The sequence below is a fragment of the Telopea speciosissima genome, chromosome 2, assembly GCF_018873765.1.
Source record: "Telopea speciosissima isolate NSW1024214 ecotype Mountain lineage chromosome 2, Tspe_v1, whole genome shotgun sequence".
Taxonomy (NCBI): Eukaryota; Viridiplantae; Streptophyta; class Magnoliopsida; order Proteales; family Proteaceae; genus Telopea; species Telopea speciosissima.
In genome coordinates, this window is record NC_057917.1 from 81,531,209 (window position 1) to 81,544,127 (window position 12,919).

Below are 12,919 nucleotides of genomic sequence, written 5' to 3' on the forward strand. Positions count from 1 at the left end.
TTCAAAAACAGGGAATTTCTAGGGTTTTTGGATGTAAATCGATTGCGTCAGATCCATGAGAATCGAGATCGATCACGGCCAATTCCAATCCAAATTGGCTGATTCCTATTTCTTAAAACCATGTTCCTTTGTAAAAATTGTTAGAAGACCCCCCAAAAAAAAATCCATTGATCATCATGACCAACTAAATTTGACCTTGAAAATGAAAATTAACCGTTAAGAAGAGGTGCCCAAGTATATATAAGTGTTCACATTAAGCTACTTAGATCCGATGTGAAAAATTACTTTTACCACCTTTCATGTGGAACCCAACAATTGGATCAAATAAAATTATTGGAATGACAATGTTATTACTGCTTCTTTGGTCTGCATGCATGCTCAAATTGACAGATAGAAACTAATTTAATTAACCCAAGAAGAAGCATTTTATTTGGAAATTAAAAAACTTTTTATTAAATAAGTATAGCTTGTAACTATACTTGGAGGGTATATATAGGAATCACGATATTCCCAAAGTTGCATCCATAATAGTATCAATGAAATTCAACAAGGCTTCTCGCAGAAGCACCGGTGCCGGAACCCTTTGCAGTGTCCGCCGGAGAAACCCTCGTTCAGACACACATTAGCACAATTGTTGTTACTGAAGCACGGGCCCTTGAAGTGATGGCTCTGCGAGTCACACGTCCTCCCATTCACATGCACCACCATCTCCTCTTCATTAACAAAAGTAAAAAAAACCAAACAAACAAACAAAAAGAATTACGCAAAAGACATTAACAAATAAAATGTGAGAAGGGAAAACATATTGGAGAGACAGAAAGAGAGAGAGAGAGAGGTGTACCAGATGCAAAGAAGACCAACATGACGAAGAGAAAACAAAAGAGAGACCTGCACGCCATATCAATCTCAGAAATTGAGGGAATAAAGCTTGTGGATCTGTGAGAAGGGTTAATATAGAGTAGTACTCTTTTATAATGAGATTTTATGATTCTGGAAGATTCTTAATGAGAAAGAAATCATTATTGGTATAGTTCACATGTTACCTCATGGCCGCTCATACTCCATTGCAGTAAAGCAGTGACAAGTGTAGTTGAAGCATGTGATGGTTTTTAGTCAATTAACAACTGATGCCATGCACTTCTCTGCTACTCTTTCTTGTAAACGACCAATCCATACATACATTTACTATTTATGTGAGGGGGTGATATGTTATTAATGAGCACATTTATGTGTGAAATCTTAGGGCATAAAACATACATTTTACCATATTGGACAAAGTTACTCGGTGCTTTCTTATGCTTTTCAGATTTTAAGTGAATTCTTGTGAAAATGGAGGAGATGATGCTAAGGAAATGTTTTTAAGCTGTTTAAAGGTTTTAATGGCTTGGATACGTAGCCCATCGAGTCAGCTTCGCAACGGTTTAAACGGCACATGATTCCGAGTTGAAACAAAGAAGTTACGGCCGTTTCCGTAACGAAGCACGAAAATGGTCTATAGGGGTTTATTTGTAATTATTGACAGTCGGCTGGGGACAAAGTGAAGCGAAAGTTCAGATTGCAGGGTCTTAACACAATTATTAGAAGTTATATTTCTTGTACCAAAGATTCCATTTGGAGGGTCATGGTGTGACGATCCAACTTCAACTTGAGATATTCTTGCTCGAACTCCAAATCGACGAAATTTGGGTCTATTTTGGGTGATTTTTCGGAACACAATGGTGAGGCCTATATAAGCACCCCATGCTCCACGTTTTCTGAAGGATAGAATGGATATTTTATTTATTCTTGAAGGAATCCTAGTCATCACCCTTACTCTCTCCCTCCTCCAACTTCTCAAGGGCACTTCTGGAATTCTACTTTGGATAGACTTATTTTGAAAGATATTCTCTCACCTATGGAAAGTTGAAAATCAAAGATGCTTTGATTTTATGCTTTGAGAAGATATCTACAAAGAAAAGGAAGACTTGTTAGAATTGAAGTTTACTTTCTGAAAATAAGCCTATATAAACAATCTTCTCTTCTTCTTCTTTCTATTTTTTTCTTTTTCTTAGGATTCAAGGATTGTAAAAGATGAAGGAGAAGAGAATATTTTCTTTTCTTAGGGAATATTTCTCATACACTTCCCTCTTCTCCCTTCTCTTCTCTTCCCCCTATAAATACCCCTTGCCCTTTGGGTTGTAAGAAGTTAGTTTTTTTTAGTTCAGTTTTTAGTTAGTTTCTAATTCAATTTTAATTCAGTTTTTTAGTGTAATTTTTATTTCATTCACTTAGTGAAATTTTCTCTTCTTTTCCTATTTTTTTGGCTTAAGTTCTTAATTTTGATTTCATAAGTCTAGTTTAATGGTTGTAATAGTTTTAGTTTAAAGCTTCCTAGTCTAAGTTCCTATGTTGATGACAAGACATGGAGATTTAGAAGAGGAAGCCATGGTGAGTTTATTCAAGTATTCAAGCACATCAAGGTATCTCATTCTCTAAACCCTTAATCTCATTCTCCCTGTCCTCCATCTCTCTCTATCTTCTTCTTCTTCTCCCTCTATTTCTTTTATTTTTTTTATATGGTTGTGGTATGTGGATGCACTTTTATTCTCTTGTTTCTTTTTATGTGATTATGAAGTGTGGTTGCGTTTTTGTTATTCCTTTCAATTCGCTTTAGTTTGATAGGTTAGATGCTCATGTGTTAGGACGCCAATTTAATTCTTTAATTTTGTTAGATGCTTATGAGTTAGGATGCATTAATTTTCATTAGTTTAATTAGTTTAATTCAACACTTTAATTTGGTTCACTTTGCATTACTTTTAAGTTAATTAAATAGAGTGGCGTATATCTCCTCGTGTTCGACCATAGCTACGATTTCGTTGAGATTATTTTAACTCAAACATATAAATGTCCGTTTCATTATTGTCGATTTGAAAGAGAATTTTCTCATTATTGTGGCTCAAGGATAACTCAGTCCTTAACCCATATTTAAATATAGGGAAGTAGTTTTCTGTACAGGAGTATAGCCCACGTTAACACTCCCATGTGTCTATCTCTCTCCTCCTTAAAATAAGGGGGTAGAAGTGTCTTTTCACATGAAGAGGAGAGAGATAGACTCATAGGAGTGCTGGCGTAGGCCACACTCCCGGACAGAGAACTTTTTCCCTTAAATATATGAGAACATTTCAAAATCTTCCTCAGTTACCCAACGTCGTCTGATTCAAGCGCAAAATCTCTTATTCTAGTAATCAGATACTTTACCTCTCCAAAGGAAGATTAGAGCTTTCACTTTCTTTAGAATACATGACATAATCCAAACATGACTACTTGGAACTGCTTATAAAACCATAAAATTTTTTATTCCTCAAGCTAAGGATTATGGTTTTACTTGTGCCAGAAGTTGTGAATCTCTAAATCATAGCTTAGATGGGTCCTTTGAAATAAATTATTATGGCGATGAGAATTGAGATTGATACTACTAACTAGTGTAAAATAGATGAAATAAGACGATTGTCAGTAAGAGACGTGTGGGCGTAATGGGAGAATCCTAACCATTGATTCCGATCTAAAGATAACTTTTGGGCGGACGTTGTGCCCAACTTTTACCCCATATATGGGAGAGTAAGTATTGGATCTTAAAAATCCAATCCACCATTTAAAGCCTTGTGTGGATGTATTGTAACCACTCAATCTCTCCTGAGGCATGAAATTGTCCACTTTAATCCATGGGCCTCATGACTTTAGAACGAGTCATATCAAGTCGAGGAGGCCTTAGCCGATGTGGGACTAAGTTTGCATCCTCTCACTGATCTCCTAAGTCCCCTGATACTAGGCCGTCTCTTGATAATGACACCTCACTGTTCTCCAAGGCGAGCCGGTACTATGCCGTTTTCTCGGGGAGTTACATTCTCTTCCCTTATGGGCACAACGTCCCCACTGTGACCCCAACATTGGTGTTGAGAGTTTGCTATGATAACACTGTAACGACCCAGCCCCTCCCTAGGCATGAAATTGTCCGCTTTGGCCCATGTGCTTCACTACTTTAAAACACGTCATACCAAGTAGATGAGGTCCTAGTCAATGTGGGACTAAGTATGCACCCCCTAATTAATCTCTCAAACCCCCTGGTACTAGGCCGTCTCTTGGTGGGGATCCCTCACCAATCTCCCAGGTGAGTCGGTATTATGTCATTTTCTCGAGGAATTACATTCTCCCCTCTTATGGGCACAACGTCCCCGCTGTGGCCCCAACAATCGTGTCGAGAGCTTGCTATGATAGTACCGTAATGACCCTGTCCCTCCCTAAGCATGAAATTATTCGCTTTGACCCATAGGTCTCACGACTTTAAAACGAGTCATACCAAGTAGAAGAGGTCACCCTTTAGTAATAGGTCAGGATCTCCCTCCCTAGCCAATGTGAGACTAAGTTTACACCTTCTCACCGATTTCCAAAACCCCCTAGTACTAGACCGTCTCTTGGTGGGAACCCCTCACCGATCTCCTAGGCGAGCCAGTACTATGCCATTTTCTTTGGGTGTTACATATGATAAAACAAGAAATAAAGAGCTGTTCGAAAGACGGAGAGGATTATGGTGTCACCCGATTAATCTGAACGTTTGGATTGTATATCCTCTTAAAACGGGATTTGGCTCTTGTCCTGCAGTGGCGGGAGCTGGAGCGTCGAGCCCATGGAAGCCACCTAAAAACAGGGGGTGGGGTGGTTATTTCACATGTGGGGCCCAAATAGAACCTACCTGTGAAATGATCACCCCATCCCTATTTTTACTGTCGTTTAGTTGGATGGGACGCTCCAGCTCCTACCACTGCATGACAGGAGTCAAATCCCTTAAAACAGAAAAGAATAGTAGAGAAAAGGCCTTTGAATGGCATACACGTTGGTCAATTACTCAGTCAATTGACTAAAAACTGCCACATGCCTTCAACTACACTTGTCACTGCTTGCTTTATTGCAATGAGTTATGAGCCTGTCATGAGGTAACGGCCTCTGAATGGCGTACACGTTGGTCAATTACTCAGTTAACTGACTAAAAGGTGCCACATGCTTCAACTACACTTGTCACTGCTTGCTTTATTGTAATGAGTTATGAGTCTGTCATGAGATAACGGCCTCTGAGTGGCGTACACATTGGTCAATTACGCAGTTAACTGACTAAAAGCTACCACATGCTTTAACTACACTTGTCACTTCTTGCTTTATTGGAATGAGTTATGAGCCTGCCATGAGGTAACGGCCTCTAAACACGTTGGTCAATTACTCAGTTAACTTACTAAAAACTGTCCCATGCTTCGATTACACTTGCCACTGCTTCTTTTATTGCAATGAGTTATAAGCCTGCCGTGAGGTAACATGTGAAATGTACTAATGATGATTTCTTTCTCATTTAGAATCTTCTAAAAACCTCAAAACTCTCATTATAAAAGAGTACTAAACTCTTATTAACCCTTCTCACATATCCACAAGGTTTATTCCCACTGAAATTAAGTTAGTCTCCATGGCGTCCAGCAGGTCTCTCATCTGTTTTCTCCTTGTCATGCTGGTCTTGTTTGCATTTGGTACCCCTCTCTCTCTCTCTCTCTCTCTTTCCAATTTATATTTAATTACACGTGTTCTGCATAAGCAAATTAGTTGTTAATGTCTTCAATTCGCTTAATTGTTCTTTATTTTTGTGTTTTTCACTTAATTTGTTAATGAAGAGGAGGAGATGGTGATGCATGTGCATGGGTGTGACAAAACGCCGAGCCAACAATTCAAGGGCGACTGCCACATTGACAAAGAATGTGATACTGTGTGTCATGACGAGGGTTATCCCAGCGGACACTGCGAAAGACATTATAACCATCTGTGCTACTGCGATATTGCTTGTGGTCAAGTGCCTAGCGCACTTGGCAATTAATGGTGCGTAAAGGCCCATTGCTACTAGGAGGTCTTGAATTCAAGCCTCCTGGGTCACATCCTCTTGTTGAATTTCTTTGATACTATTATGTATGCATGCATGCAACATTGCAACCTTTGGAAAAATTGAATCAGTTCCTATATATACCTAGTATATATAGTTACAAGCTATTATACTTAATTCAATAAAAGTTATTCCAAATAAAGGCTTCTCCTTGGGTTAATTAATTTTTATCTTTCAAATTTGAGCATGCATGCAGAAGAAGCAGTAACATTTTCGTTAGAATAATTTTATTCTATTTGATCCAATCGGTGGGTTTCACACGAAAGGTGGTAAGAGTAATATCTCACATCAGATCTGAGTAGTCTAATGTGAAGACTTATTGGTACTTGGATACCTCTACGTAACGGTTAACTTTTAACGATAAGTTTTACCAATCATTTGCTCAATTTTCAAGGTCAAATTTAACTGGCCATGATCATTCTATTTTTTTTGACCTCTAACAATTTTTACAAAGTAATAGGGTTTTAAAAATTGTGAATCGTCTGTGATCGATCTCGATACAATTGATTTACATCCAAATACTCTAGAAATTCCCTGTTCTTGGATCTGAGGATCGATTCTAGGGTTCTTGAGCACCAATTCGGAGAATCGGAATCACCAATGATAGATTTTATCCTAGATTTCTTGTTTTAAAATCCTGTGAAGGAACTTCAAAGCTTTTCTCACTATTTCAGTTGAAAAATCTCCATTGATTTCCCTTAAGAGGACAAGTGCGAGACCAGGGAATGTAAAACATTACATCTTTACGATAAGCATTTCTAAGAAATCAAGTAGATTCTAATCCGATCCACAATTCTTTTGCTGTAATATGAATTTATAAATGATTGACAATGCTACTTTCTTTTATTGTGTGGGAGCTTTGTAAAGAAAGGAATAACTTCTGTCATGGGAAAAGTCTGTGTTCTATCTCTACGATTATTGGAAAAATTAAATCATGGATTCAAGAAATCTCTTACCCTGCAACATTAAAAAAGAAACTGTCGTTGAAGGATGGTTTAATTTTTCAGATCCTTCAGGTTAAATCTCCATCTATAAGGATGAGGATGCCCATTCCAGTGTATTGGTGCCCGTCTTTCAATGTGACGAAACTAAATGTTGATGGAGCAAGTAAAGGAAATCCGGGTAATAGTGGAGGTGGTAGGATTCTTTGGGATCAGAATGGTAGGTTGATTTTGGTGTTCGCCAACTATTATGGGATCTACTCGAACACAGAGGCTGAAATGAAGGCCCTTCAGGGCGGGCTTCACATTTGTGCAGAGTTAGGTTATTCGTCTGCTATGTCAACTCGGATTCCTGGATGATTGTGAACCTTGTTTCTCAGAGGGCATGTCCTATTTGGAAATGTTAGTATTGGTTCCAGGATGTATTGGCTTTAATTGATTTGCTTGGGGTCAAACCGGTCAATCTTTATTTCTTGTTCAGGGAAAGCAACATCGTTGCATATTTTTTGGCTAACTTAGCTTGTGAAAACTTGAGTGATTCAACTTTCTTTGTTAGCCAAAATCTTCCTTAGACTTCTATAAAAAAAATTAAAAAAATTCCTTCCTCTGACTCTAGGGCAGATCTTGCAGGAAGATTCAGCTAGCTTTCCAGTTGTCAGTTGTAATTCTTTCTTGACCAAATTATATGTACCTCCCCTGGTGTTTTTGAAGAATGTGTAATTGATCAATGTGTATGCCATTCAAAGGCCTTTTTTCTGCACACGCCTTCAAATGGTGGATTGGATTTTTAAGATCCATTACGCACTCTTAAAAGTCCAATCCACCATTTTTAAGGTCCAATACATACTCTCATATCATTATCCAAAAAAAAAAAAAAACTCTCATATGGGTAAAAGTTGTGGATAAAGTCAGTTTAAAAATGAAATTGCATGCTTCCTCATATATCATTGTTTATGTGAGGGGGTGATATGTTATAAATATCCGTTTCACTATTGTCAGATTTGAAAGAGGGATCTCTCATTCATCAAAAATTGTAGTTGGGGAATGCAAGGAACCTCTCCCCTTTCATATATAGAATTTAAAAGTGTCCATCGATTCCCTATCTTTTCATGCTTTGTAATCAAGATTTTAGTAATCGATATTGGTCAAGTTTGCCCCTTTTTTTTCAAAAATTAGATTCTTTTTTTTTTCATTTTTATCCTTATAAAAAATGGACCAACATACTTTCCACCATTAGTAGTACAAATGCATTCTTCAACGATGTGGTGGTCTTCTTTATTTCTTGTTTTATCACATGTATCCTCTTCCTCTCTCAACGGCTTTTTATTTCTTGTTTTATGACATGTAACGGTTACTTGATTCCTTTCTTATCCTTTGTAATCAATCACTCCATAGAGTCCTCTATTACTTTGATCAATTCTGTCCTTCTCTATAAGAAGGGAGAACGGTGTGTACAGAACTGAATCAAGGTGATAGAGAAGGTGATAGAGAAAGAGATAATCAAGGTGATAGAGGATTCTATAGAGTAGTTGATTACAAAGGATAAGAAAAGAAACAAGTAACCATTTACATGTGATAAACCAAGAAATAAAGAAGCATTGAGAGGAGATGATTATTATGGCTCTCCTCCAGCCGTGGCAGGAGCTGGAGCATCCATTAATACTCAGAAACCATCCCAAAAACAGGGGATTAGTCATTTCACGGCGAAGACCAAGTAGGACCCACCTATGAAATGACCAATTCACCACTATTTTTGCTGTCTTTTAATGGGACTAGATGCTTGGACCGTCCAACTCCCACCATATATAGTTGGAAGAATTCAATTTGTTAATGAGTAATTTACACATACCACCCCTGAGGTTTGACGAAAGGATATTTTTACAGTCCTAGTTTTGAAAAATTCTGTGTATCCCCCTGAGGTTTACAAACGTTAACAAATAAACCCATTCCGTCAGTTCATGACTAACAGGTTAAAATCAAAGGATAAAATTACAAAAATACCCCTTCAAGAAAAAAAAAAACAAAAAACAAAAAACAAAAAAAAAAAAAAAAAAAAAAAAACCTGCAACTCATCTTCCCCAAATTGATTGGGTAAGATGAGTTGCAGGTATCCTTGTAGGGAACAAAAACTCAGATTTTTGTTATTCATCTCTCAAGTCTCATCAATGATCATCAAGGAACAACATTGTCACATGATTCTTCTTCCCAAGATGATCAACTGGGATGAGTTGCAGGTTTAAGAGACTGGTTAGGGAGCAGTGAAGTTAAGCATTCATTCCATGATCAAATCTAACGGCCAAAACAATCAGTAGGCATTGGAAATAGTCCACAATGCAGGTGTTGTGAAAAAAATTCTTAGCACCATCAGAGCCTGAAACAGTGAAACCCTTTGCGGCTCTCAATCTGAACTGGTCTCACCTCAAGCAGTCGAACAGCTCGAACTATCGCAAAGTTTGAAGGACACCAGCTCAGATTGAGAGCAAAGATCAATGTCGTTATCGTTACAGCCCGTTCAGGCGGCAGAGGTGAAGGGTAGACCGAAGATGCTTATTGGGATCTTTGCTCGGAGGAATGGGTTTTGGTGATCATGAAATGAATGCTAAACGATAATGACGAAGGGTCTATCTCTGCTGCATTGGAACACAGCATGGAATTGTGTATACCATCCTCTGCCCTCCTCTAGTAACACCAACAAATCTACTGAATCGAATGAGTTAGATCCCAAGAACCGCCACAGCATCTCACTTCCCCTTCTGTCTGTAGACGAATTCGATGGTTACAGGTCAATTGCCCGGTGTCCCAAATCTCCAGCTAATCACTCCGCTTGGGTTCTCCTGGAGAGGACTGGAATTAGAGAGAATCAGCGCAGCAGAGGAAAAGAATTACAAGATGATGCGTCGGTTGTAATTGGAATTGATTATCCAGTTCATTCATGGGAGACGTCGCTGGTCTACGGTGCAGCTCTGGATGGGGACACGGCCGTGGTGTTCGTTAAATGATTGAATCTTCGCCCTGATAGAGTCTCCGATCCGACGCAATTCGTCTGCCACTTCGGATGGGGAAATTGGCAGAGAAATCCCCAGTTCGTTTTCACCACACAGACCCTTACTGCAGCACAGGAAGTTGTCCGGTGCTCTCTCCCTATTAGCATTCGAAAAAATCCCTCTAGAGCCAATGGAATTCGAGTCACCATCGTTGCAGCTTCATTGGGAACATCAGGCAGAGTGAGGAATACTCCTCCCCTTTATATTCCCCTACCTTCCGTTGCTAAGATCTTCTATTTCACCACCACCACCACCGCGGAGAAGAAGAAATATGAGATGTGTGTATGCACCATGGTATGGAACCAAGCCTCCTCCATGTGACATCACCATCGTTCCCTTGCTCTGAGTCAGTGAGTAAATTACTGAGTTTCAGAATACCTGCAACTCATCGTTCCCAATCGATTTGAGGAAGATGAGTTACAGTTTTTTTTTTTTTTTTTTTTTTTCCACTTGAAAGGGTCTTTTTATAATCTTTCCTTTTGATTTTAACACTGTCAGTCATGAACTGACGGAATGGGTTTATTTGTTAACATTTGTAAACCTTAGGAAGGTACATAGAATTTTTCAAAACTGGGAGGTCATATAGAATTTTTCAAAACTGGGAGGTCAAAATATCCTTTCGTCAAACCTCAAGGGTGGTATGTGTAAATTCCCCTTTCTTAAGTTATCTCCTTTGATCGCTTTCCTTGTTTATATTTGGATTTATATCATATTAATTATAACAAGAAAGAATAGCAGAGAAAAGGCCTTTGAATGATGTACACGTGGATCAATGACTGTGTTAACTGATTAAAAACCACCACATGCTTTAATTACATTTGTCACTGTTTTACTGCAATAGGTTATAAGCGGTCATGAAGTAACATGTGAACTGTACTAATTAATAATGATTTCTTTCTCATTAAGAATCTTCTAGAACCTCAAAATCTCATTATAAAAGAGTACTACTACTCTTATTAACCCATTTCACATGTCGACAAGGTTTATTCCTTCCCTCTCAATTAAGCTCTGATATTGATACTGAAAGTTAGTCTCCATGGCGTCCAGCAGGTCTCTCTTCTGTTTCTTCTTCGTCATGTTGGTCTTGTTTGCATTTGGTAATTAACCTTTCTCTTTTTCTCTCTCCAATTTATATTTAATTAGATGTGTTCTACATCAGCAAAATAATTAATTGTTAATGTCTTTAATTTGTTTGTTTTGGTGTTTTTGACTTAATTAATTTGTTAATGAAGAGGAGGAGATGGTGGTGCATGTGAATGGGTGTGACACAACGCCGAGCCAACGATTCGAGGGCGATTGCTACAATGACGAAGAATGTGATACTGTGTGTCGGGACGAGGGTTATCTCAGAGGATACTGCGAAGTGCTACTGATGTGCAACTGCGTTATATCTTGTTGAATTTCTTTGATACTAATATGTATGCATGCATGCAACCTTTGGGAAATTAAGTTGAATCATCAGTGCCTATATTTACCTAGTATATATATAAGCTATTATACTTAATTCAATAAAAGTTATTCCAAATAAATGATTCGATCTCCTTGGGTTAATTTTAGTTTCTGTCTTTCAATTTGAGCCTGAAGAAGCAATAACATTGTTGTCTTTCTGATAATTTTATTCTATTTGATCCAATTGTTGGGTTTCACACGAAAGAAAAGTAGTAAAATTAATATCTATCTCAGATTGGATCTGAATTCAAAGCATGGAAGCAGTATCTGAATCGATCCAAAAACTAAATGGATACGGATATAGATAAACTATAGCTATCCGAAAAGCTATTCACATGTAAACGGATAAAATATCCAATCCGTATCCGTATCTGTATCCATTTAACACTATCCGAATCCATTAAAAAACTAATCAAATGTAAATACGGATATAACACTATCCGAACCCGAATCCGATCCATTTACATCCCTAACTTTGACTCATTCTCACAATAGTACAATACCCAATGTTTATTAAAAATCACTACTCCCCTACTTAAGAGTTTATTACAAAATGGTCCACTCTCTTAATTTTCTCTAGTTAAGTGATGATGTCATCAAATTAGTATTTTTTAAATATCCAAACTACCTTCAGACCAATATAAATTTACTATTTTACCCTTCTATCCCAAAATCCCAAACTGAAGACCGACCTGCTGCTGCCTCTTTCAAATCACTAACCCACAATCATCAGCAAGGAACCTCAACGCCTCTTCAAGCCGTTTGAGAACTGCAAGGTAACTAGAGAGATCAGAACGAAGGTTTGACAACAGCATATTTTCTGTGCCCACCACTTATAGTGATCTTCTCTGCCGCCCGATTCTTTAATCGACAAACTTTGTCCATTCCGACAGGGGAAGACTCCAAAATGTTAAAGCTATAAACAAAAATAGGTAGCGGCGGTCTTTATAGGCTATCGGCTATCTACTGTGGGGAAAATTTTCAGTGGTTGGGAGAACGGATGGATACACATCTCTATCTCCCCCAATTTGATCTGGGAATGAGAATATTGAATCTGGGAGTCACAGATCAATTGTTTCTTACTCTATCTCTGAGCTCAATGAACCAGAATTCAGATGCAATCTGTTATTCCCTTTCCATTTCACAACCCACGGAACCCATTTCACCAAGATTATGAGCTTTTGATTTCTCTATGCTCGTCTTCAAGGACTTTCGAGCTGCTATAAGATTCTCGATGCTCTTCAGCGAGGTCATTCCCACAAACCCTATCCGCCACCAACTGAACTTTACTCAAATGAGAATCTCTCATTGATCTTATGTGGATTTTCCGGTGATGTAGTCGGTCGGCGGCGGGAGAAGATGTTCTTTATTATTTTTTTCCCACATTCTATTTTGGCTTACTTATGAGCTTTCGATTTCTCTAACCATCCTTCCATTTTTTGTGGTTCTCACTGGGGTGGGGGCGGTGATGCGGAGGTTCAAGTGGTTGATGCAGAGGGTTGCATTGTGCAATTGAGTTATTCATCCCTCAA

General features: G+C 38.3%; 1 protein-coding gene across 1 annotated transcript; it reads right to left on the reverse strand.

Annotated features, from left to right (window-relative positions):
* Nucleotides 1-534: 534 nt before the first annotated feature.
* LOC122652883 (defensin-like protein 1) lies at nt 535-709 on the reverse strand. Its single transcript, XM_043846771.1, has one exon. It carries the CDS (start codon nt 706-708, stop codon nt 544-546), a length of 165 nt encoding a protein of 54 aa, XP_043702706.1. The 5' UTR covers nt 709; the 3' UTR covers nt 535-543.
* Nucleotides 710-12,919: the final 12,210 nt, after the last annotated feature.

Bases quoted from the DNA above. Each gene is read 5' to 3' on its own strand.
- LOC122652883 (XM_043846771.1), bottom strand. From the start codon at position 708: ATGGTGGTGCATGTGAATGGGAGGACGTGTGACTCGCAGAGCCATCAC.